Genomic DNA, 25,497 nt, shown 5'->3' with positions numbered 1-25,497 from the left:
CTGTACACATTCGTATCAATTTGAAAGTTGTTTGAATCCAACAGGAATTAATAAAATCATTATAAGCAATTGATGTCAGTGTTCTGAAAAAGGACCTCTTGTCAGTACCAGAAAATAACATTGGTCCAACGCCCTTTCTAAATCTTACAGCTGCGTATGCAATGTTTCACAAAATAGTATCTCCTGAATTTTATGGACATTTTAAGGAGCTCAGAGTAGCTTTGCATACAAGAAGAACAATTTGTGAATTTTTTTAAATAAAATTGTTCACATTTTAATGCTGATTGTATAAATTACAATAGCCCAAAATCAAAAATTTTCGACAAGAGGTACCTTTTTGTTTTCTGTTTCTCAGTTATTTTTCTGTTTCCAACTTACTGCTAGTAATGTATAGACAATATAATATCATATACTGTCAGTGGCATTCTAGTACACGAATTCCGAATTCATTGGTAGCTTTCCTTGTCAGCTCAAACGTATACAATAAGCACAACATGCACTTAGACTCAAAGGATATATGAAAAAATATGTTGTATATCAGCCAGTCCCAGACTATTTAAATTTAATTTCCCCCTGATCTGATGAAAAACAATTGAAAGGGTGGCAGAGGCAGCACCTCTGGTCCATGCACTGGGCAGTCAGTGGCCTAATGGGCCACGTAAACTACGGTTGATCCAAAGCACACATTCCTCCTCCGCCCCTCCCCCCCCCCTCCCCCCTGGTACCCCATCTGTTTACCCTCTCACTGTGCTCTTACATTAATTGGAAACCTTGTGATTACAATGAACTCTTTACAGTATTTTCAAAATTACATTCTGGACTCTGCTCTGGTACTAGAACTTATAATTGCACATATTTATTTGTTGTAACTTGAGATTCTCCCGACGTATAAAATATTGGAACAACTCATAGTAATGTAGGCTGGGTGACTTCTTTGACAACTGTCACTATTTCAACAAGTGCACACCCTGTTATCTACAAAGCACAAATGCAAAGAGAAAGTGTTGTGCAAGAAAATTTAAAACCTCAGTATGTGGAGCACACGCAGAAAGGCAACACACTTCGTAAACACTAAAAAACCAAAGATAACCTATGTTAGAAATTATCATCAATAGTGAATATTAATTACCAATGGGTGACAAAGCTACATTAACGTTGTCCTCTGTTTCATCAGGGAGAGAGCACGTTTTCAAACAGAATTTAAGCAAAAAGCTCCATCACTATTTATAAGGTCATTTCCTACTTTAATCACAACTGCTCCTTAATAGCCCTGTACCAATAGTTGGAAGTGAACACTACAATCTCTGCCCTGTTATTTTTCATGGGTCAAATGGTACCAAGGAAATGTTCTGAAATAGCAGATTTACTTGGCTGTTGTACATGTTGGTGACACGTATGTTCAGTACACTGGTCCTCCATGGTCCTGATGATTTGACCAATGTATGATATGCCACAACAACAAGGGATACTGTAGATGCCTTACGCAAACTAAGGTCATCCTTTACAGACCTTAAAAGGGCCCTAACCTCAGATGGTGGCGAAAAAACACACTTCATATCATGTTCCTGTAGAATAAGCCCAATTCTGTTGGAAATCCTACCTGTATAAGGCAAAAAAGCTGTAGGCTTAGGCACTATCTCGTTATTTTCATCACTTACCAGGTCCACGGTTGGTTTGTAGCACAATGCACATCTTATCTGTCTTTCTCTATAACCATTTAGGCAAAAGGTGAGTTCATGGTGGGCTAAATCAGATGACAAACTTCCAAATTCTGATACAATGTATGCCTATGAACTACAGTACTAAGTGTTCCTTTGTGCTGATCTGGATGGTGACTAACATTAAGCCTGAGGATAAAAATCAAGCATTGAAAGTCTCTTCGGGTTTGCTGCCAGATCCTAAAATCAACTCGATTCCATATTTCGGCGATCCAACTGGTCGCCATCTTCAGGAGAATGCTGCTTCAGCTGGTGAGTCCCACTGAGAACTGACGCCAGGCTGCCAATTGACATCCTATATAGGCCACCATACCACACACAGCGCATGCGCTGCCCTTAGTAGAACACTGGCGGCAATGATAAATCGCACTCAGGGACGATTTTCGAAAACTCGGGCTGGCCGCACCGAAGAACATTCTGTTTTGATGCGGGATAATACAGGATTCCACATCCTGCTAAGAGGACACCCACTGTCTCTGTTAATCAAATTATCTGCCAACCTAATTTTAATTGCTTCTTTGTAGACACTGTTACAAAAAACTGGAAATGTTGGCAACTATCACAGTTTTGACAAATTTCATACGGTGTCCCTCATTTAAGCAGTGTTCTGCTACTGCTGATTTTTCCGGCTGTTGCAGCCTCGTATGAAGGCCATGTTCCACACACTTTTCATGAACTGTGCGAGTAAAACGGCCGGTGTAAGCCTTCCCACATTGGCATGGAATTTTGCATACATCAGTTTTCCTAAGCCCCAAATCATCTTTCACAGAGCCTAGTAGTGCCCTAATCTTAGAAAGTAGACAGAACACACTCTTAATGTTGAAAATTCCTTAAAATTCTTACTATCTTAAACGATATACCCCCAGCATAAGGGATAAAGGCTACCGATCAATGTTCCTCTTCATGCATCTCCAGTGATGTCCAAACTCCACAGCCCGACGAATCTGCTTTTCAGAGTAACCATTTTCCTTAAAAACAGCCTTCAAATGTGCAAGTTCTTGTGTTAAGCTGTAGGTTGTATGGTCTGCCTAAGTTGTATAAGGAAGGGGTTCCTCTACGCCCTATTGTTGGTAATATGGGTGCACCCACTTATAATCTGGCGAAGTATTTATCACCTGTTCTCAGTCCATATGTTGGCATATCTCCAATTCGGTGGATTTTATTCGACGATTGAAATCTTTGAGGCTGAGTCCTTCAGATCTATTAGTGAATTTTGATGTGGTATCTCTATTTACACGAGTCCCTCTGGAAGAGTCCCTTAGTTTGATCAGTAAAAACTGGATGAAGAATTGGTGAAGCTGACATCCAAGTACTTTTTATTTAATGGCAACATTTTTGAACAGAATGACGGTGTGGCTATGAGTAGTCCTTTATCACCCATAGTCACCAATTTATTTACGGAGGACTTCGAGGATATGGCACTGAGAACTTTGGCTTTGCAACCAACATGCTTCTGGAGATATGTGGATGATACCTTTGTCGTCTGGCCACATGGACGTGATGCTCTCAATAGATTTTTGGACGACTTCAGTTGTCTTCATCCCCCCATTAAATTTACCATGGAGGTCGAAAGTGATGGGATTTTTCCATTTTTAAATGTTAAGGTTTATTAAAAAAAAAAACAGCTGGTACTTTGGGCCATAGTGTTCACCAAAAGCCGACGAACATGGATCGGTGTCTGCATTCTAAGAGTTGTCATCCACCATACCAATGCAGTGGCATCCTTAGGACTTTTGTACGCAGGGCATATGCCATTTCCGACACGGGCAGCTTAACACAAGAACTTGCGCAGAAGGCTGTTTTTAAGGAGAATGGTTACTCTGAGAAGCAAATTCATCAGGCTATGGAGTTTGGACCTTCACTGGAGGTGCATGAAGAGGAACATAGATCGGTGGCCTCTATCCCTTATGCTGGGGGCATATCGTTTAAGGTAGGAAAAATTTTAAGGAAATTTAACATTAAGAGTGTGTTCCGTCCACCTCCCGCGATTATGGCACTACTCAGCTCTGTGAATGATGATTTGGGGCTTAGGAAACCTGGTGTATACAAAATTCCATGCCAATGTGGGAAGGCTTACACTGGCCATTCGGTTCACACTGTTCATGACAGGTGTGTGGAACATTGCCGTCATATAAGGCTACAACAGCTGGAAAAATCGGCAGTAGCAGAACACTGCTTAAATGAGGGAAACTGTACGAAATTTGACAAAACTGTGACAGTTGCCAACACTTCTGGTTTTTGGAACAGTGTCTACAAAGAAGCAATTGAAATTAGGTTGGTGGATAATTTAATTAACAGAGACAATGGGTTTCTTCTTAGCATTATGTGGAATCCTGTATTATCCTGCATCAAAAGAGAACATTCTTCAGTGCGGCCAGCCCGAGTTTTCAAATATCATCCCCGAGTGCGATTTATCATTGCTGCCAGTGTTCTACTAAGGGTGGTGCCACCTGCCCAGTCTTGGAGGGCAGCAACTGTGATGGGCGGCACATGCGCCACATACGGTAGGATGGCCTATATAGGACGTCGATTGGCAGCCTGCTGTCAGTTCACAGCAAGACTCTTCAACAGGAGCTGCATTATCCTGAAGATGGTGACCAGTTGGATAACCGAAATATCGAATGGAGTTGATTTTAGGATCCGGCAGCAAACTTGAAGAGACTTTTAAGACTTATTACGCTGGGAAAGCCTACAATGTCACAAAAATCGGCATAGTTGAAAATGATACCCAGGTGGATTTACATAAGTTATTTAAATATTTAATAATGACAATATTATAAGGAGGATAGATTGTCACTCACCATATAGTAGTGATGTTGATTTGCAGACAGACTGAACAATGAGACTGCTAAACAAGGTAAACAAGTAAGCTTTTGGCCAAAAGGCCTTCTGATGTAGATCGCGTGCTCTCTCTCTCTCTCTCTCTCTCTCTCTCTCACACACACACACACACACACACAAACGCACACACCAATCTCTGGCCGCTGAGGACAGAGCCGATGGTCATGCCTATGTCTGTCGGGTTTGCATGAATATATATATATATCTGTGTGTGTGTGTGTGTGTGTGTGTGTGTGTGTGTGTGTGTACTCTCACTGGAAAAAGGCCAACAGATAGAAAGCTAGTGTAAACTGCTTTCTGTTACGTGTTTCTGTGTGCCACACACCAGTCCTCTACAGGTAAGTTGTTGCTTTTCCCTTATTTTACATAATTTTCCAGCCAGAAATTTCCATTATCTTTATATAACTTCAATTACTTTGATAGGATGGCTAGTCAGTGCCTACTGAACTTCAGATGGTGAAAATCTTACTACTGCAAATAAAGAGAAAGCAGAAAACACAATTACTTATACAGTATAACAATATCAAGCACAGCAGACTTGGTGGGGTACAAGACCACAGGCAGGGATTGACAGGAGGCGGCAGTGGCAGGCAGGCGGAGGCAGTGACGGGTGGAAGGAGGCAGCGATGGATGGAAGGGTGAGGAAAAGAAGGAAGATATATTTTAGTAACGTGGTAGTAAAATACAGGAAACATTAACTATTCCCTTTTTCTTCAGCGAAGTACCTTTAATAGCTGCATCAATTGTATGTTCAGCCATTGCTCTGTAAGTTGTCCATTTGCCTCCAGCAATTGTCACAAGCTTATTGTCACTGACATGAATGATGTGATTTCTTGCCAATGACTGTGTGTCTTCCTTATTTGGGTCCGATACCAGTGGCCTTATTCCACTCCATGCTGATAGAACATCTCCTCTTCTCACTGCAACAAAGAATATATGTATGTAACGGGGGAAGTTATGCAGCCTATGAAATGCATGTTTCACAGCATGCAGATATGAACTAACTAGAAAAATATATAACTGGTAAATTATAGCAAGAAAAATCTCCAACTGTATTAACAACATCTGAATCAGAATATTACAACAATATTACAAATGGGTGAAAAACAGAGTAAATTTCACTAACACTTCGTAACAGAAAATTAATAAATTATGAGACAGTATTTCTGGCCAGGACTTATCTACAGGAGGCAAAATGTGTAGTACAAAAAGGCAATACCCTTCCCAGCTTTCAGAACTGATAGTTCCTCCCTTGAGGAGGGGAGAAGGATTAGTTGGGGAAGTTTAAAAGGAAGGCCATTCACTAAGACTTCATGAGAGGGATCCATTCTTCCTTTTAACCTTCCCCAACCTATCCTCCTCTCCTCCCTGAGGAAGAAACTATTAGTTCCAAAAACTGGGAAGTGTGTAAGTTGCTACTCACCATACAGCAGATATACTGAGTCACAGATAGGCACAACAAAAAGATTTTCACACTTTAAGCTTTTCGCCAATGGCCTTTGTCAACAATAAACACACACACACCCCGTGTGTGTGAGTTGAGTTTGCGTGAGTGTGTGTGTGCGCATGTATGTGTGTCTACTGTTGACAAAGGCCATTGGCTGAAAGCTTTAAGTGTCAAAACTTTTTGTTGGGCCTATCTGTGACTCTGCATCTCCACTATATGGTGAGTAGCAACTTTCGTTCTCATAATACTGTCCCATAATAGTTAGTTTTTTTGACTGAATTTTCCTTCAGTAGAGTACATTTAGAGTTTTCTGAAATATTTAACACCAGGGCAAATAGTTTATTTTCACCATCAGATTGCTTTATCTACCCATAGTTTCTCAAACTTTATGTGAGAGTTTATACAAACATGCACTTGTGATGATCTTATGTCTCAAATGTCATATTATATACTACTTTTTGGCATTTTAGCTTATTCTTTAGTTTTGCTGGATACTGCATATTTACAGTCATGCAGCAACAGCTGGTTAGATTTAAAAATGTTATCATGTTCATGGTATTTTTTGAATTATCTTTGTTGTGTGTGTTGCATGTGTTGGGCATAATATTTGAATTGGTCCCAGTTTGGTCAGCACATCCCTTCAAATGCAGGCACATTGAGATGTGTGTGTATCACTGTAAATGGAATGAAATTGCACCCATTCCACGACAACGTACAGTATAATTAATTGTGCCATGCTACAGTACACCTGAAGCTCCAGTGTGTCAAGGCATATGATACTTTTGTGAATCAAAGTGTAGCTTCAACTGGCTTTTGGAGAAAAACCAGTTTCAACAACAAACAACAGATTATGTAAGGCATCTTTGACTATACTCAATTATATCCTTAATTGCATCTTAATATGCTACTAGATGAAGACTTATGTTTGGTCAACTGGAGAAAAAGATGTGGAGAGAAATAATGTAGCAGTGTCACTAACACCTTAATGACAGTTACCTACTGTTGTGGATGATGTTACTTATTAAGAGGAAATATTCAGTTACAAAACTCAAGAAGCAGTAGGATGCAACACCACTTTTGCAAAAGCAAAATACATTACAGATGATGTGAAAATAATTATATACACTTAATGCAATGTAATGTAAAAGAAAAGAAGACTCCCAATTAAACTACAACCCAAAAGACAGAAAAATAGTCTACCTACTATGAGAGAGAGAATTACACAGTTAAACGATAAAAGATTCATCAGAGGTAAAATGACATAAATAAATGTAACTTAACAATGAAGAGATTGGAAAGTTATTTAATAATCCATAAATGGGGACCCAACTTCAAACAAAGACAGATTACCCCCTATGCACTTTCTTCTTAGTCAGTTTCCTTCCTTCATTTCTTACTTCTTGACTGGCAGGCTGTACCTTTTAGCTTTAAAAGTTCATATATTTCATATACACTATGTGATCAAAAGTATCCAGACACCCAAAAAACATAAGTTTTTCATATTAGATGCATTGTGCTGCCACCTACTGCCAAGTACTCCATATCAGCAACCTCAGTAGTCATTAGACATCGTGAGAGAGCAGAATGGGGCACTCCGCGGAACTCACGGATTTCGAACATGGTCAGGTGATTGGGTGTCACTTGGGTCGTATGTCTGTAAGCGAGATTTCCACACTCCTAAACATCCCCTGGTCCACCGTTTCCAATTCGATAGTGAAGTGGAAACGTGAAGGGACATGTACAGCACAAAAGCACAGAGACCGACCACATCTGTGGACTGACAGAGACCGCTGACAGTTGAAGAACGTAGTAATGTGTAATAGGCAGACATCTATCCAGACCATCACACAGGAGTTCCAAACTGCATCAGGATCCACTGCAAGTACTATGACAGTTAGGCGCAAGGTGAGAAAACTTGGGTTTCATGGTTGAGCGACAGCTCATAAGCCACACATCGCACCGGTAAGTGGCAAATGACGCCTCGCTTGATGTAAGGAGCATAAAAATTGGACGACTGAACAGTGGAAAAACTTTGTTTGTAGTGATGAATTATGGCACACAATGTGGCAATTAGATGGCAGGATGTGAGTATTGCAATTGCCCGGTGAACGTCACCTTCCAGTGCGTGTAGTGCCAACAGTAAAATTCGGAGGTGGTGATGTTATGGTGTGGTTGTGTTTTTCATGGAGGGGCTTGCACCCATTGTTTTGCATGGCACTATCACAGCACATGTCTATAATGATGTTTTAAGCACCTTCTTGCTTTCCGCTGTTGAAGAGCAATTTGGGGATGGAGATAGCACCTTTCCACACGATCGAGCACCTGTTCATAATGTACGACCTGTGGTGGGGTAGTTATATGCCTGTAACATCCCTGCAATGGACTGGTCAGCACAGAGTCCTCATCTGAATCCTATAGAACACCTTAGGGATGTTTTGGAATGCTGAATTCATGCTAGGCCACACCGACCAGCATCGATACCCCTCCTCAGTGCAGCACACTGAAGAATGAGCTGCCATTCCCCAAGAAACCTTCCACCACCTGACTGAATGTATGCCTGCAAGAGCGGAAGCTGCCATCAAGGCTAAGGGTGGACCAACACCATATCGAACGCCAGTGTTACCAATAGAGGGTGCAACGAACTATTAAGTCATTTTCAGCCAGGTGTTCTGATACTTTTGATCGCATAGTGTAGTGTGATTCAAAGGTCACATTCCAGAAGACAAACAAGGTGAACCAGAACTGCTGCACTGACAAACTTTCGGAAGTGGTAGTATGTACTGGGAAAAAAAAAAAAAAAAAAAAAAAAAAAAATCTAGTAAACACGAGCTATGAGCAGTTGTTCACCTTCACTAGTGGGAAACACATCTCATCTACTGAATGAGTGTTCATAGCTTCTGAGATACGTGCTTTAGAGCTCACATTTACTGTACTTTTTTTTCTGAAAGATTGGATGAGTTCTGGTTCATCATATTTGTCCTTTTGAATGACTGTGCTGCATTTTAATTAGCTCAATTCTTATGAAGCCAGATTTCCTTCAATAATTTCATCTTTTTTCTTCTTCCCTCTCTTATTATTATTATTGGACTGAAGTGAGCATGTCTCCTGAATGTTGCTGACTGCTGTTGCCTAACAAGTATGACTTATCCCCCGCCCACAACACACGCCAAGGAAAAAACAATCTGTATTTGGGAGTAAAACGCTCCCTATTCTTCTAGCACAATACAGACAAATAAAACATAAATGAAACTAACTGTACAGCATGTTCAGAATGCAAATTCTAGCTGTGCTCTTGAAATGTAATGCACAAAACAAATTACATTCTGTGCTAAATGACTCAATAAATTAAAATATGCAGGTAACAATGAGAGTGAGTAAATATTAAGTTAAGTGAACAAAGGGAAATCCAAGATGAAATGTAACAGTATTATAAAAAAGATAGTTGCTACACACCGAGTAGCAGAGATGCTGAGTCACAGAAAGGGACAACAAAAGTCAGCCGGTTATGGCTCCAACTGCCAGAGACTGAGGTCATGTATGTCTGTCTGTGTGTGTGTGTGTGTGTGTGTGTGTGTGTGTGTGTGTGTGTGTGTAGTCAATTTTTGACAAAGCCTTGCTAGTCGAAAGCTAACTTTCTGACAGTTTTTTTTGTTGTGCCTTTCTGCGACTCAGCATCTTTGCTGTACAGCAAGTAGCAACTATCCTTTTCATAATATTGTAAATATTAAGTCAGACTGCTTTCAGTACAAGAAGACAGAAAGAATGTGAATATATTTTGTTGCCTGTGGGTGTGTGTGTGTGTGGAGGGAGAGAGGGAGAGAGGGAGAGAGGGAGGGAGGGAGGGAGGGAGGGAGGGAGGGAGGGAGAGAGAGAGAGAGAGAGAGAGAGAGAGAGAGAGAGAGAGAGAGAATTAATTTATGTTTTTATGGCTCTAATTATACTTGCAAAAATTAAACAGTAAGGCATCTCACAGTCTGAAATTGCCCTCTAACAAACCTATTCACTATCATTATCCATCAAACAATATTATGCCTTATGGAGAAACCTAATAATGAAACACAGAGGGGAAATAATCATATCACACAAATAATTAAACCTGAACAAACAACTAATATAAATAATTTGGAAATTATACTTCTGGCATCAATGTTTCCATCAAACAGCAACTGCAAAAATGATGGAAACAGCATTATATGAGAGGGATTTTTGGACTAGTAAATAATTCTACAGCACCACGCCTAAAATCAATCACACCATATGATCAGTAAGAAATGAATTTTGAGATTAACAATTTCCTATCTTTCAAATCAAGATACTAATCCTACTTGTGACAGATCATTCTTATTACTGTAAACTACATGAAATAATCAGCCCTTGCACCACACCATTGAAGCCTCTTCAAAGAAAACTATCCACTTTCATAGCTAAGCCCGACTACCATGCAGAGGACCTAAGTTTCATTTCCAGCACTGCCTAGGATTTTTTCCTGGGTAAGACGAGCATGGCAATGTCCACAAAAAGACTTGTGGTAACAGCTAAAGAGCTATGTGAAGAAGTAGTAGCCACTCTGCTTTTGAAAGCTGACCTCAATAGTCAGAAGTGTGGTATTTTGATCTCATGCTTCTCCAGTACACTCATTACAGCATGCCTTTAAGAGAGAATGGAGCAGCAGTCATTTAACATCTCAGTGCCCTACAAGAACTATAGTGTTGTAGAATGTAATATATTTTTTCTTGCACAGAATGAAGTTGGTCATGAGTTTTTCGATGTGTCTGAAAACACAGATAAATTTCGAAGAAGATCTCTATAATTTACTAATGATGTTTCTTATATAGTTTAACTTCCATTGTTCAACAAAAATCCCCAACATAAACCATGGTTCTATCCAGCTCTCACATTACAGTACGTTTCCAACTGGCCATTTGAACAATGTTTACCAGTTACAAATCACCATTGTCATCATCCATTCATACACACCACTATCACAATTCCTAAAATAAATAGCATGTTACACAGGTAAGATCTCAACTATTGTTAGAAACTCCTGTAAAGAATACCAGTGTGCCACAAGGAAGTTCTTTTGGAAGCCTACTGAAAATGAAAACTGCTGAATACAGCACACTTTTCTACAGTACGTTTTCAGATAAGTTTTCCACATGAAAGTGTCTTTCTCACTAAATGCTGTTACAGTTTCTTATGAATAAATCAATATTGTCAATAGCAAATCCCATGATGAAGTATATGTACAGAGATGGCAGAGTTCAAATTAAGAGATACCTGATACTACATACCTGCACAGGGCATTCAGGCTGTTGTTACCTTTATTCTTTAATTAATTACATTTTGTTTCTTCTGAAAACCCAATTTTTCCCACTGAAGTTTGGTATTTTCAACTTTGTACCTCTACAATTTTGAAGGGGAGTGGACACTTGGGTAGTTAAATATATCTACATCTATATTCTGCAAACCACAGTGAGGTGCATGGCAGAGGGTATGCCCCATTGTGCCAGTTATTAGGGTTTCTTCCCATTCCGTTTACATATTGAGCACAGGTAGAATGATTGGTTGAATGCTTCTGTCTGAGCAATAATTATTCTAATCATATTCTCACAATCCCTATGTGAGTGACATGTATGGGATTATAGTATATTTCTAGAGTCACTAGTTAAAGCTGATTCTTGAAACTTTTTTAACAGACTTTCTCGGTATAGTTTATGTCTATCTTCAAGGGTCTTCCAGTTCAGTTCCTTCAGTACCTCTGTGACATTCTTCCATGCATTAAACAAACCTGTGACCATTTGCGTTTCCCTTCTCCATATACATTCAATAACCCCTGTTAGTCCTAACTGATATGGGTCTCACAAACTTGTGCAATATTCTAGAACTAGTTGCACGAGTTATTTGTAAGCAATCTCCTTTGTAGACTGATTGCACTTCCACAGTATTCTAGCATGTAGTTAAATACATGTGATTGTATGACATCATAGTCATCATAGTGATTATGTAGTGCAAATACCTGCTTCATTGATAGCATCACTGGTCAAAGCTGACTAGGATTGTTTCACATTGTTTACCACTTTCCTTGTCTTTACTTACACCATGATTTAAAAGCAATGGCGAGGTATGTTTGAAAGAATCACCCAAAGATGACTCTGAAGTATTTTATGAAAACAACAGTAACCTAACTCTAGATGTTCGGAGATGGTTTTGAACACTACAGCTATCAAATAAAAAAGCAGTCTTAACCATTTCTTATAGTGCTCAGTGGATATACAAATCAATTTCATCTTCTTTCAATACTGCATACATATGTTTTGCCATTTTATATCTCAGATTTAAAGTGAGTTATGAGTACATGTCTATGAGCTTACCTTCCACATCAGGATTAAGGTAATTCTTCACTTCTTCCAATATGAACATGATTTCATCCTCAGTTGGCTTGGGATGTGCTGTGACCTGGCATGGCAGGTCAGTTGTTCCTGCTATTGTATGCTTTTGCCATGGGAGGAAAAAAATGACACGCCCATCAGAAGTATTGGGATCCAAGAGACCCATCTGATCTGGACTGAAATTTAGGAGAAACACACAGAAATGTCTTACACCGCATTCATGAACAATAATAAAAAAAAAGATGAATGAAAATGTATATCAATGCATCACATATAACATTAATAGTTATGGGGGAATTTTTCTTTCCTTTTTAATTTACAGAATGACAATTTTATTTCCCTTCCCTATGTATCACACAACTATAATTAACTGTAACGTTGTTTTATTGGGACAGAATCATTAATGGCTTGTCCTTCACTGTGATATCCCTACCACATTTCCTGACCTTTGTTCTTGCTGCTATTCTGCTTTCTCTATGGGCATGTCTAGTTGATGATCTTATTAATCTTTTACTGACACAAACTATCAGTTCTGTAGTACTTGTTTCAGTTAGCAGCTAGTAAGTGGAACCTTCACAACTCTAAGCAAAAGAGTGGTATTCCACTCATATTAAAGTTGATGTAAGTATTTTCGAGCAACAAAAACACTACTACATAACTAATTGTATTATGCATAAAGACATTACAAACAAATATCCAAGACGGACGGAGGTGGCACAGTAAGACACTGGACTCATATTTGGAAGTAAAGTAAATCAAAATCCAGATTTAGGTTTCCTGTTGTTCCTCTAAATCACTTGAAACAAATGCTGGAATGGTTCCTATGAGAGGACATGACTTATTTCCATCCATAGCCCAAACTTGTGCCCAAACTCAGATGACAAGAAGATGAGCTTTGGATGATTGCTATTTTTCCAAGACATTCCTACATTGCATCTATAATAGAGTACAAAACAAACATTGCAACCATGACCCAGTAAAAAGCTCACATCTCGTTTCAGAACAGATACAATTTGCTAATTTCTGGTTTTCATTTAAGTCATTCTATAACAAGCCTGAGCAACACATGTTCACATTTACATCTATACTCATCAAACACCTCAGAAGAAGATGCAAAGGATATTTCCCATTGTATCAGTTATTAGGGCTTCTTCCAGTTTCTTTCAAGTATGGTAAGCAGGAAGAATGACTATTTAAAAGCATCTGTGAATGCTGTGCTTAATCTAATCTTGTCCTGACAATCCCTACTGGAGAATACAGGGGGGGGGGGGGTGTTTTTATATTCCTAGATTCATCATTTATGGAATAGCATATCACATGATACATTTATATGAAGTTTGAATAATGTTCTAGTTCTTGCAGACTACTGTAAACTATTTTGTACCACAACAAAGATAGCAACTAAAAGATCATTTAGTATTGTTGATATGACATGACACAATGATTTGTTCACTAAGAAAATGTCTGAGTGGATGATTTTCAACAGATAAAGAGCCAAAATATTAATTACATTACATACATGAGTTCATAAATATTGTACGAACATACCTATAATAACCAGGAAGCACAATGTGAACCCCTGAGCTAGGGCAGCATATTTCTTTTGCCTTAGCATCAGCCATCTTTCGTATATGGTCTGTAAATGGCCCTGTAGCATTAATTATGCATTTTGCTTTCACATCCCATTCTTGACCAGTCAGTTCATCTTTCAAATGTGCTCCACACAGAATTTCTTTCCCATCTTTGTCTTTGTCTTTCAAAAGGCTTGTCACACGAACATGATTTGCTACTGTTGCTCCATGTCTTGTGGCCGTCAGAGCTATTGCCAGATTCATGCGTGCATCATCTTGTTGGCCTGGAAAGTAATTTTATGTCCAATTCAAGACAAACTGCAGCAAAACTGTCACTGTCACAAAAATGTTGTACTGATAGCCCATGTTTGCACACCATTTATTGATTCATCCTTACCATCATAATATACAATAGCTCCACGTAGCTTGTCTCCCTGCAGCATTGGGAACAGCTCAAGTGCATTAGATTTTGACAGATAGTATGAACTCTTAACAGTTTGTGTCCCAGCAACGAAGTCGTACATTTTGATGCCAAACCAATAGTATGGAATTTCCCAATACCTGTCAATTTTAACAAACTTTTAGTTTGTTTGTGAGATACAAAGAGTTATAAACATAGCAACATATTATATATAACTGAATGATTAAAAAAGCACAAGTTTTTGACTATGCACTGACAAACATATCTACCATAATGAGAACTAAGTTTTAACTGACTTACGTGTATACTGGTAACATAATTGGTAGTGGTCGAGTTAAATGTGGTGCCGAATGTAACATGTTAGCTCTCTCATGGAGGGCTTCTTTTACCATACGATACTGCTCAATGTCAAAATTCATAATGGCCTTTTGCAGATACCGAACACCGCCGTGAATGAGTTTCGTACTGCGGCTACTTGTGCCGCAAGCGAAGTCATCAGCTTCCACCAGTGCTGTCTTCAGACCTTAAACCAGCATTTCCAGGTTCTTATAATTATAGGTCTTTAGCAAAAAATCTAAGTTCACTATCCATCTTCATTAAGAATCTGACCTCTAGTAACAGCATCCAGTGCACAACCCGAGCCGGTAGCACCACCTCCAATTATTAGTACATCAAAATCTTCAGACTGCAATGACTTAATTTGATCTGATCGTGGTGGCAGGTGTCTTTTTGCACGCGGTTTGTTTTTCACTTCAGCAGCTTGTACCTGCGCATAAAACAATGAATACAATGGGGCCACAATTGTGACGTAGCGTTCCTAACTCGTAAGATTCTGTTTGCGTAAACATATCTTTATAAAAACACTTACATTCAAATCATTTTCTTTAAGAAAGGTCGTAACAGCGTATGCTCCTGCCCCAAAAGCCAGTCCACTAACTGCCAGTCTTCGAACATGTGAGGCCATAGTGCTTTAAAATCTGCAGAAGAAGCAACACTAAGAAATATTATCAGCGGCATAATAAAAACTGGGTTTTATACTTGTAAACGGAAATTGACATTTATAAGCACTATTCTAGAACAAGTTAAAATTTGTAAGTCAACATAAACGTCATGGAACGCTTAAGCCCACGCCGCTATGCAGTTATTAAATTTCTTTGTCTACTAATGTGAAAATAACAGTGTTTACGGTGAATTTTTAAACCTGGTTGAGACTGTTTTGCGCTTATACACTACGTACTTAATACACTATCAGATATCAGCCCATGCGCATTCCAATATGAAAGTACACAGCAACATGCAACATACTGTGCTAGGCGTTCTTAAAGAATACGTACGCAGTATATGTTACGGTGGGAAAAAAGGCGTTTCTGGCATCAATGAAACTATTTACGAAATACTTTCAAGTATTTCCACTTACCATCTTCTGGCTGACAACTGTCACTCTCGAATGTTATAGATTTGCAGGTTACTAAGTTGGTCAATTTATATTCGTTTTACTTCATAAACACTCGAAAAAAATGTACTCAAGACACTTACCTGACAGATCGGAAACGAATTAATAGTAATCGTTACCGATCACGGTACTTGTCCTCTTCCGTACCGTGATCGCGTGCAGCTAAGGACGCGGACTAGTCGGTTTATTTTTGAAGGGATATTCGAGACTCATTTGGCAAACCTCTACGAACGCATCACATTGGATAGAAGGTGTACCCAGGTGGGGGAAACTATGTTTATTTTCGGCATTTCAGCTGACTGTATAGGCCTACGCCAAACTATGACCTTTTCAGCTGCTCTCACTTGCATAGTCCGCTTCATGTATAGAATATTGTCTACCATGATTACACACAGCATAGATTGTCTACATGCAGCCGGCAGGTTTTGGAGCAGTTTGGGTGCGTTATACGACATTTTTCTGTATGTGTTTAATAACAAAAGTTAGTAATCGTGTGAACAACATGTATCTGATTCGGTACAATAGTAAATCACACGGTTATAAAATGGTTGTTTTTTTCTTTTTTCCTTGGGGGTCTGGCATCAATGTACGATTAATTGTAACGTAATGTTCCTCACAGCAAGAATGTGCACCTTTTCCTCTACCTCTACCGATTTTTTTGAATTCCTGTCAATTTGACATGTATCGATTGAATTTTCCTCCCTCGTTTGATATACGAAATATCGATCACTCAATGGGTCTCCGGCGTTTTTCGTATATGAACAATCGTCTGCATATGAATCGATTATAATGTATAGCATTAAAAGCTTTATTTGTTAGTGTATATGTTACACTCTATCATGGAAGAACAGCTTGATTAAAAGCATCTGAAACAAAAGACTGAGTCTATACATGAACACAGCTACAGGAATATACTACTACAATACACATTTTTGTTGTAAGGATTGAGCAGTATCAGACAGCAATGTTTGTAAGTATGCACCAAGAAGATTTTTTGCAGAGAAATACTTACAACAACCTTATATTAAAAAGTGCTCTACATCAACTTCTATGCAATGCTTTTTTCTGTAAGAACCAAGCAAATTTAACAACTATGCAGGTTGAACCGAGACTTATAAAAAGGTGGCATGAACAACTTCTACAGCATTGGTGAATGTACAAATATTATTATTAAATTAAATGTAATCCATGTAAATACCTATAGTGATTCCCTGGTGATAGTGCAGTGTGAACAGAGACAGTGATTGTATTACCCAGGAAAGAGAACTAGTTACCTAGCCAGGGTGGCAGCACCGCTATGTATACAACCGAGAAGTAGGGAGGGCGGTAGCAATAATGTACACTCCAGTATTCTTTCAGGTGGAGCACTGTCACACATTGCATGTCCTTACTAGCCACTGAATGAAGTGCCATTTAGAACAAGAACAGAAACATGGAGTATTAGTTGTATCTCTACTTAACTGCTGACAATGCTTCTCTGGAAGTATCCTCAAAACCACCTTGCTGGTGATGGCACAATTTTTTAGAGTTGTGTCTCTTGATTCATCGTTTGCTCTTTCAGTCGTGCAATGATCATACCGGCTCTTTGTTTGAAACTATGCTGACTCACTGAATTATATTTTCAGCTTCCTCATTCATCAAAGTATCTACATTAGTGATTACATACTTTTTTGGAGTGATTCACAGCCTTGCCTGTGTTCCCTAATGTCGCAACAGTAAAAGCTAATGAAACAGTACCAAACATGGACTAACTGTGTGGTCTAATGGTTAACGATTTTGGCTAGTATCACTGAGGCCCAAGTTTGATTCCCAGTGTTCATTTCAATTTTTTCTTTGGTGGAAAGGTCAAGGAGGAGGTCCAATCAGCTTTGAGAGGCCAACTGCAAAGCTACTTGTATTTAACGGAACCAAATTGACTCTCAGGTAGCTGAAGTAGCTTTGCATTGGAAGGTTTACACTACATTAGATGACACAGTACATTTATTTATTAGCAAAAAAATCATCAGGCAGTGTTTCTTTGGGTTGGAGAGTGATATGCCTGACGTATTATAAGCATGGGTCTTATTCTTTGCAAGATTCCACAGCAGTTCCACAGGATTTGGGTCTAGACGGTATGGCAGCAGCAAGAAGGGAATCATTTTCTTGCAAAATTTTACGAACGCAATAAAGAGGAGAAGCTTAGTGCTCCATAATTAACGCAAAAATTTCAGCTTTTCTGATGAATTGTCCAAGATGGCCGCTGAGTGAGATGACAGATATTTCCTTTGTCTGCTAAAGGAACTTATTTAAGAGGAAATAGTGTCAAATTTAAATTTTCTTTATTTTGTATACTTGCTGTAGTGTCCGTTCTTGTCACACAACTGAATATTAGCGTCCCAGTTGAGCTTGTTCTTTAAAAAAACTTGTCCTTTAGCTGAAGTCCCGATAACTGCGACATAACCCGAAGTTTTGCGTGACATAAACACAAAAAATTCTGTTCATGTTTTCTTGATAGTGCAAAATTCGTTTAAAAAAGACAGCTACTAGTTTCATCAGTGTCTATTGTCGCAATAAAAGTGCAATTAAACGTTTCTAAATCGTATTTAACTAACACATTTCGTATTGTTTACTAGTTAGATAGACGCGATCTATGCCTAAATTTTCCGAGTTATAAACGTTTATAAACCTGACCAAACAAGCCTGATAACGTAAATTCTCTAAAAGCAAAGTAATTACAAATTCATTCTTCTGTCATTGTATCTGTAAATAATTACAAAAACAACAACCACCTCACGTAAGAACTTTGTGTTTTTTTTTGTTTGACACAGCCCGTCTCGCGTCCTTGAGAAATTTAAAACATTGTTTAAACTTAATTATTCTTTCGAAAGTGACCATGAGTGAGAAATCTGGCTAGCTGTTATAGGATAGTGAGTAGAGGGATTTGTTGAAAATCTTGTAGGAAATATTTTCACCAGGGGGGATGCAGTGGGAAGAATGCTGGGAGAACAGAAGAGGCTCTCTCCTGGAACTGCAGAGTATACAGTAGGAACATTTTGATTGGGGAACAGGAAAGGAAAATCTGTGCCCATCAGGCACAGTTGGAGGAAGCAAGGAAGGAACTCATAAAGATCAAGGGATGTAGGGGGAGGAAGAAGGTTGGGTACTGGCAGCTGATAGGAGGATAGGAAGAAGGAGAACACGATATGACAGTTTTATCATCAACACCAAAAAAGGTATCTACCAGTGACAGAGTTAATGCAGAAGAACCTCAGGTAGAACGAGGAGCAGGAAATGTGCAGTACACTTCTACTGGGGCCAAGAAGCCTAGGAATGTACCAAGTCTAAGGAAGAAGAAACTGCTGCTGCTAGGTAGTAGCCATGGGCGAGGTGTAGGCCCTAAGTTACAGGAAAGTTTATGGGCAGCATACCAGGCCACCAGTATGTTCATGCCAAATGCAAAGCTAAGTAATGTGATAGAGGACCTAGAGTCTTTATGTAAGGACTTACAAAAGAGGTCCATGTAGTGATAGTGGGTGGGGCGGGAAACAGTTTGGACGTGGGGCATATGACATAGTTGGTGGCCTCAACAAGATAGCGTCCATGACTCATGGCACCAACGTAAACTTTGTTGAGCTGTTCTGTCGTCATGATCGACCACACCTTGATGGAGCTGTAAGGCGAATCAACGTGAGGTTAGCGATGGCTCTGAGGACACCAACTTTGCTCATGTTTCTCTGGTGCCCATCAGGACTATCAGCAGATGGGGTTTCACTAGGCATGGCCTACACTTAAACATGACAGGGAAGGGAAGATTGGTACAGTTGATTCATGAAAGATAGGGGGTGGATCTCAGGCCACACATGGTCATGGTTGTCATAGCTAGGAAAAGTAGGCCTTTTTTAGGATAAATACAGACAACAGGTTCCCCTGCCTAAAGAGTATCTCCAGCAGTTTAAAAAATACTGAAACAATCACTCACAAGACAGATTTTAACACTTCAAATATCACACATACCAGATGTCACAAAAAAAAACATTGGAAAGAGTAACATTTCACAGACTCAACAATCCTCCATCAAAACGTGCAATCAATAAAACATAAAATAATACAGCTATTAGAAGTTGAGATCTAATCTTTGGACTGCACAGTAGTTTGCATTACTGAGCACTGGTGTAGAGACACATAAATGCAACATGCAGTATTATAATTGTATGAAAGGGCAAACTCTTACTGCAGAACTACATCAATGGTTGGAGAATCATGCATTTATATCAGAAAAGGAGCATAGTTCAAATGAAGACATGACCTCAGAATAGTAACGAAGACAAACACTTTGAAATATCAGCTATTGAATTTACAGGGCTTGATACCACCAATAAAGTTCTAGATAAAGTCTCAAGTACAAAGGTCAACATAATTCTGTGTGGGGACATTAACATCCACACTAATATCATAAATGAATCCAGCAGCACCTTCATAAACATCCTTCAAAGTTTTGGCATGTACCTATTGGTCAATAGTGCAACAAACATAATTCTGTGTGGGGACATTAACATCCACACTAATATCATAAATGAATCCAGCAGCACCTTCATTAACATCCTTCAAAGTTTTGGCATGTACCTATTGGTCAATAGTGCAACAAAAATTACTACAATGACTGCATCAGCAACTGACCATGTGACCACAAATATGGACACAGAAAAATGTGATGTAGCCATAAAAGATATCGGACTACCACATCATCTCTGTCAAATAACAACAGTAAGAAAAGGCATCAAATCATTCCCTAAACTACAAGCCTACAAACGACATCTATCAGAAATCAAAATAACTAGAAAAACAAAGCTGGGATGAAGTTTATAAGGAAATCAATGTGAATATGAAATTCGCTAAATTCTCCACATTGTTTAAATTGAAATTTGAAAAGGAATTTCCAAAAGTATGCAGGTCTGCATCAACATCTCACAAAAACAGACAGATAACAGCAGGTATTAAGAAGTCCTCTCAAACACTTAAACACCTCAGTTCCATGAAAATGATTCGCAATGATCCAGAATTCTTCAATTTGTATCATTCATACAAACAGATTTATAGGAAGGTGCTGATTGCTGCAAAAAGTCATTTAATGACAAAATAATATATAATGCAGAGAATAAAGCAAAGCAGTCTGAGGTGTTATAAAAAAGAAAACGGGGAGAGGCAAACAAATGCAGAATAACATTTTGCTAAAGGAGGGGGATAAGGTAATAAATGATCCACAACACTTAGCAAACTATGTAAATGAGCGTAACTCAAGTATTTCAGAGAAATTAAAGCAAAAATTGCTCAAAACATATATAACATCTGTAAATAATGTTGCACTAAATACAATGATGTTACTTCCAACCACAGAGAATGAAGTCAATAAAACTGTTCAAAAACTAAAAAATGAAAAGTCAGTAGGATTAGATGAATTACCAATGTGTGTACTGAAACAATGAATAGGGAATATACAAGGCCCCTCAACAAATATAATAAATGAATCCTTCACATCAGGGACATTTCCAGAGCAGTTAAAACAAGCAAGCTTTGTACCTTTGCTTAAGAAAGGTAATGCAGAAGACATTGAAAATTACTGGCCCATTTCCCTGCTATCAACATTCTCAAAAATAATAGAATCACTTATGAAAGACAGATTAATGAATTACCTGAGTAATTACAATCTTTTAAGCGAATCACAGTTTGGTTTCTGAAGTGGCAAAAATAAGAAGTAAGCCATAGTAGAATTCACAAAAGTTGTACTTGATGCTATTGATAAGGATAAGTGTGTCACAGGCTTATTTTTGGATCTTTCTAAGGCGTTTGATACAGTCGACCACAAGATTCTATTAAATAAATTAGAAGCATTAGGAATAAGAGGGGTAGCTAATGACTGATTGCGACCATACCTAACAGATATGGTACGAAGAGTAGAGATAACAGATACTTCATATAGTTGTAAATATTTACTAAAAACTTATCAGAACCAAAAGACATTAATACAGTGGTTCTACAAAGTAGCATATTAGGACCGATACTATTCTTGATACACATCAATGAATTTCCCAGTGCCGGCCAGTGTGACTGAGGGGTTCTAGGTGCTTCAGTCTGGAACTGGGCGACCACTACGGTCGCAGGTTCGAATCCTGCCTTGGGCGGTTATGTGTAGTGTCCTTAGGCTAGTTAGGTTTTAGTAGTTCTAAGTTCTAGGGGACTTTTCCAGTAGTGTTATTCATGGTGAAAAAATTCTCTTTTATGAAGACAGCAATATTATAGTCACTGAGAAAACAAAAGAACTCCTTGCCGAGAAAGTAAATGAAGCTCTCAAGGAAGTTTATGGTTGACCAATAAGCAATAAAGTGATATTGAACATATAGAAAACTAATGCCATAAATTTCAGTTTGAAGACGAAAAATGACAATGTTAAATTAAATGTAGATGGCACCTCTATGGACTGTGTAACAAATCCAAAATTTCTAGGAATGTACATTGATTCTCAATGGAAGTGGTGTGAACATACAAAGGTACTTGCATACAGAATGTCATCAGCATGTTATGCCCTTAGAATCCTATCATCAGTGTGTAACATGCAGTGTGTTTTAGTTACATATTATTCATATGTACATTGAATTCTTAGCTATGGCACTCTTTTTTGGGGAACAAATGTACAAAATATGAACACAGTTTTGAAACTCCAGAAAAGAGCCATAAGAATAATAGCCCAAAATATTAGTTAACTCTCAGTGTAAATATCTGTTCAAAGCATTGGGGATTTTAACTGCTCCACGTGAATACATTTACCAGTCAGCTGTACACATAAAAAATAACATTGGTAATTACTGAACAAACAGCTCTGTCCATGACCATTCAATAAGAGATAGACTCAACTTACATTTACCAAGAAAAAATAAACATAAAACTCAAAACAGCATTTTCTACCAAGGAATAAAACTGTACAATAAATTACCAAAATAGATTAAAGAAATTGCAGAAATACACTTAGTTAAAAAGGTAACTAAAAAGTGCATGTTATGCAATACATTCAATACATTGAAGGATTACTTTGATAAAACAGAGTAGGGGTTTGATAAGAAAATGTCATACAAAGAAATAATAATAATAATAATGATTATAAAATATCCAACATTCCACATACATCTTTATGTTTTTTCCTTCTTTTTTCCTTTCTAGAAATACTTATCCCTAAACTTTGCATAACGTGATACTAACACCTCTTCTTCTTTCTGAGCTCAACATCTCACTCATTATGGAGGGATGCTGAAACAGTTTTTCAGGATTGCAAATGGGAAGTTGCAGTACAGAAAATGACCTGGAGATCACCAGTGTGTGTGTGTGTGTGTGTGTGTGTAGTGTTATGAAACAATGTGTGTACAGTGTGTGCAGCCACTGATAGTGAGATATGAGTAAACAGTGTGACATTACATAATTTAATAAGTTATTTCTAAAAAAAGTATTGTATACCAGGAGTTAATCTAATGATTGTCTCTAACTAGAAGTCTGAAAATATATGTGTATACGAATTAGCTTATTTTAAATTGGTCTAAACCTGTAAATACTTTGACATGCCATATATCCTTGTAAAAAGAGATCTATGGATGAATAAATCTACTACTAATACTATCTCTAGTTTTTTCTGTCCATTTCTACATGACCATAAAATTCTCTCGCCCCAAATGTTTAAAGTCTCGATCTCCTATGCATACAAAGCCAAGTCTTCCAAACTCTCTATCATAAAATGATAAAATTTTGTAGGTATGCTCAACAGAAAAAAAGACCACTCTAGACAAAACATCAGTAAATTCGGACCATTTGGCAATAACAGCAGGGAGTAACATCACACAAGGGAAGGGAGTCATTGATCCTCGAAATGTGATATATCTGACGCACATTCTGTACCTGCCTAGTTCCTATGTGTAAAGATTCCTTACTTGGCTGGCTAGAAGAGATCACTCCAGAACGACTGTTGGCTAGGAGACAGATTATGCACATCACTGAACTTTAGAAAAGCAGCGACAGCAACTCGGTACTAACATAAATGAGGCATGGAGGCTATAATAGTTTTAAGAATACGTTTTTAAGGGTGATCTATCTACACTCATACTTGACTGTTAACCGGAAATAACTAAATATGGAAGTCGTATTATACCTACAAGATTATAGCTAAACTATAGGATGTGCATCTTGGCATGATTATTAATGAAGAAAATTAGCTGCCACGTGTTTATGATCTCGTATGATCCCAGAGACCACTTTCTTGCATCAATTTTCTCGTTTGTAATGGTTTGGGGAACGAATTGACGATACGAAAATGCATAGTTCTTTATTTTTTCAATGAAAGAAGTCACTAGAAAGATAACGACCGTCAAATATGTCAATGAAATAAAAAGGAAAAGGTTCTTGTTCTTGTTCTTCTTCTTCTTGTGGTTCACAATTCTGTGAGGGTCTTTGCCTTCTTCACAATTTCTTTATATTATGCTCTCTTGTTTACTTTCCTTCTCCGTCCTCTGATTCCTAGGGCTCTGATGGTTTCTTCCATGTCATCCAGTCATCGTTTACATGGTCTTCCTTTTTATCTTCTTCCCGCCAGTTTCCACTGGAAGACCATCTTTGTAGTTCTTGTGTCCTTCATCCTTAGGACATGACCCAGCCAGACTACTCTTTTACTTTTCATTAGCCTTACAATAAGAGCTCCATGTATGAGACAAACCAACCAATAATTGGTCCTTGCTCTCCAGGTACCATCATTATTTCGGATCTCTCCACAAATTTTTCGTAATATTCCTCATTTAAGTATTCCGAGTTGTTGTTCATTAGTGCTTCACATCAATATGTAACCACTGGCCTAAACATAACTTTATATATAGTCATTATGAGTTGTTGGTTCACCATGCTAGCTGGCATTAGTCTTTTAAATGTATGAAACACCTACTATCACTTAAAATGGGGATTTTTATTTCAGTGGACATGGGATTTACTTTATTATAGGTGACGGTTGGTTATTGATAATTAATCCTTAAAGTTCGGCTTTTCTTGTCTCGAGCTACTTTTTTCTGCCATTTTTTTACATGATCAGTACCACCTCCCATTCCTCCATTTCATTAATAACTGAACTTCTATGCATAAAACGTGATATTTCCTAAACTCCAATCATAAAATTTGGATGCAGAACTAGTAGTAAAGAAATGATAAATTAAAACATTATGTCTGATGGCGAAGTTTTACTGCTGGAACAGCGAAAATGTGGTAAGCGATAAATTTTTTCCTTTTGTTATTTTGTGGGTGGGGGAGAGATGGCGACAACAAGAAACAGTTTCGAAAAGGGTAGAAATTATATGTGAAGTTTGTTGGAAACTATTAAGTGCTCTCATTCTCAAATGCTGGATGAATGAAGTCTGGATAATTTGCACTCCTTGAGCTGTGCTGACTCGAGACAAATATGCAGTTACTAATTTTAATCCTTGTCTTATCGTGTTAAATCTTTAAGATAAGGTTATACCTGTTTGTGAGTAGATTATGACAGCATTTTACATTTTTAAATTCCGTAAATAATTATGTTACATACTGAGAATAAAGTATTTGTTGCCCCAGGAGCCATTAGATAGGCAACCTGCAACTGGCTTTCTTGCATTTTTCTCC

The 25,497-nt window shown here is 38.2% G+C and overlaps 1 protein-coding gene across 4 annotated transcripts in view; it reads right to left on the bottom strand.

The window, feature by feature from the left end:
* LOC126260183 (glycerol-3-phosphate dehydrogenase, mitochondrial) overlaps positions 1-25,497 on the bottom strand; it is a 200,171-nt gene that overhangs the window by 61,856 nt on the left and 112,818 nt on the right. For 2 of the 4 annotated variants that reach the window (XM_049957455.1, XM_049957456.1), the window contains exons 2-8: positions 15,256-15,364; positions 14,997-15,153; positions 14,688-14,910; positions 14,364-14,527; positions 13,944-14,250; positions 12,378-12,571; positions 5,285-5,479 (exon numbers count right to left, since the gene is read on the bottom strand). In XM_049957455.1, the coding sequence (XP_049813412.1) occupies positions 5,285-5,479; positions 12,378-12,571; positions 13,944-14,250; positions 14,364-14,527; positions 14,688-14,910; positions 14,997-15,153; positions 15,256-15,351 (1,336 nt within the window). In that variant the 5' untranslated portion in view covers positions 15,352-15,364. Of the gene's footprint in view, positions 1-5,284; positions 5,480-12,377; positions 12,572-13,943; positions 14,251-14,363; positions 14,528-14,687; positions 14,911-14,996; positions 15,154-15,255; positions 15,365-15,923; positions 16,189-25,497 lie in introns of those variants that run through there. The other 2 variants (XM_049957457.1, XM_049957454.1) reach the window with 2 other exon arrangements.

Source organism: Schistocerca nitens, chromosome 5, assembly GCF_023898315.1.
Source record: "Schistocerca nitens isolate TAMUIC-IGC-003100 chromosome 5, iqSchNite1.1, whole genome shotgun sequence".
Taxonomy (NCBI): Eukaryota; Metazoa; Arthropoda; class Insecta; order Orthoptera; family Acrididae; genus Schistocerca; species Schistocerca nitens.
This window is presented reverse-complemented; position numbering and strand designations above follow the sequence as displayed.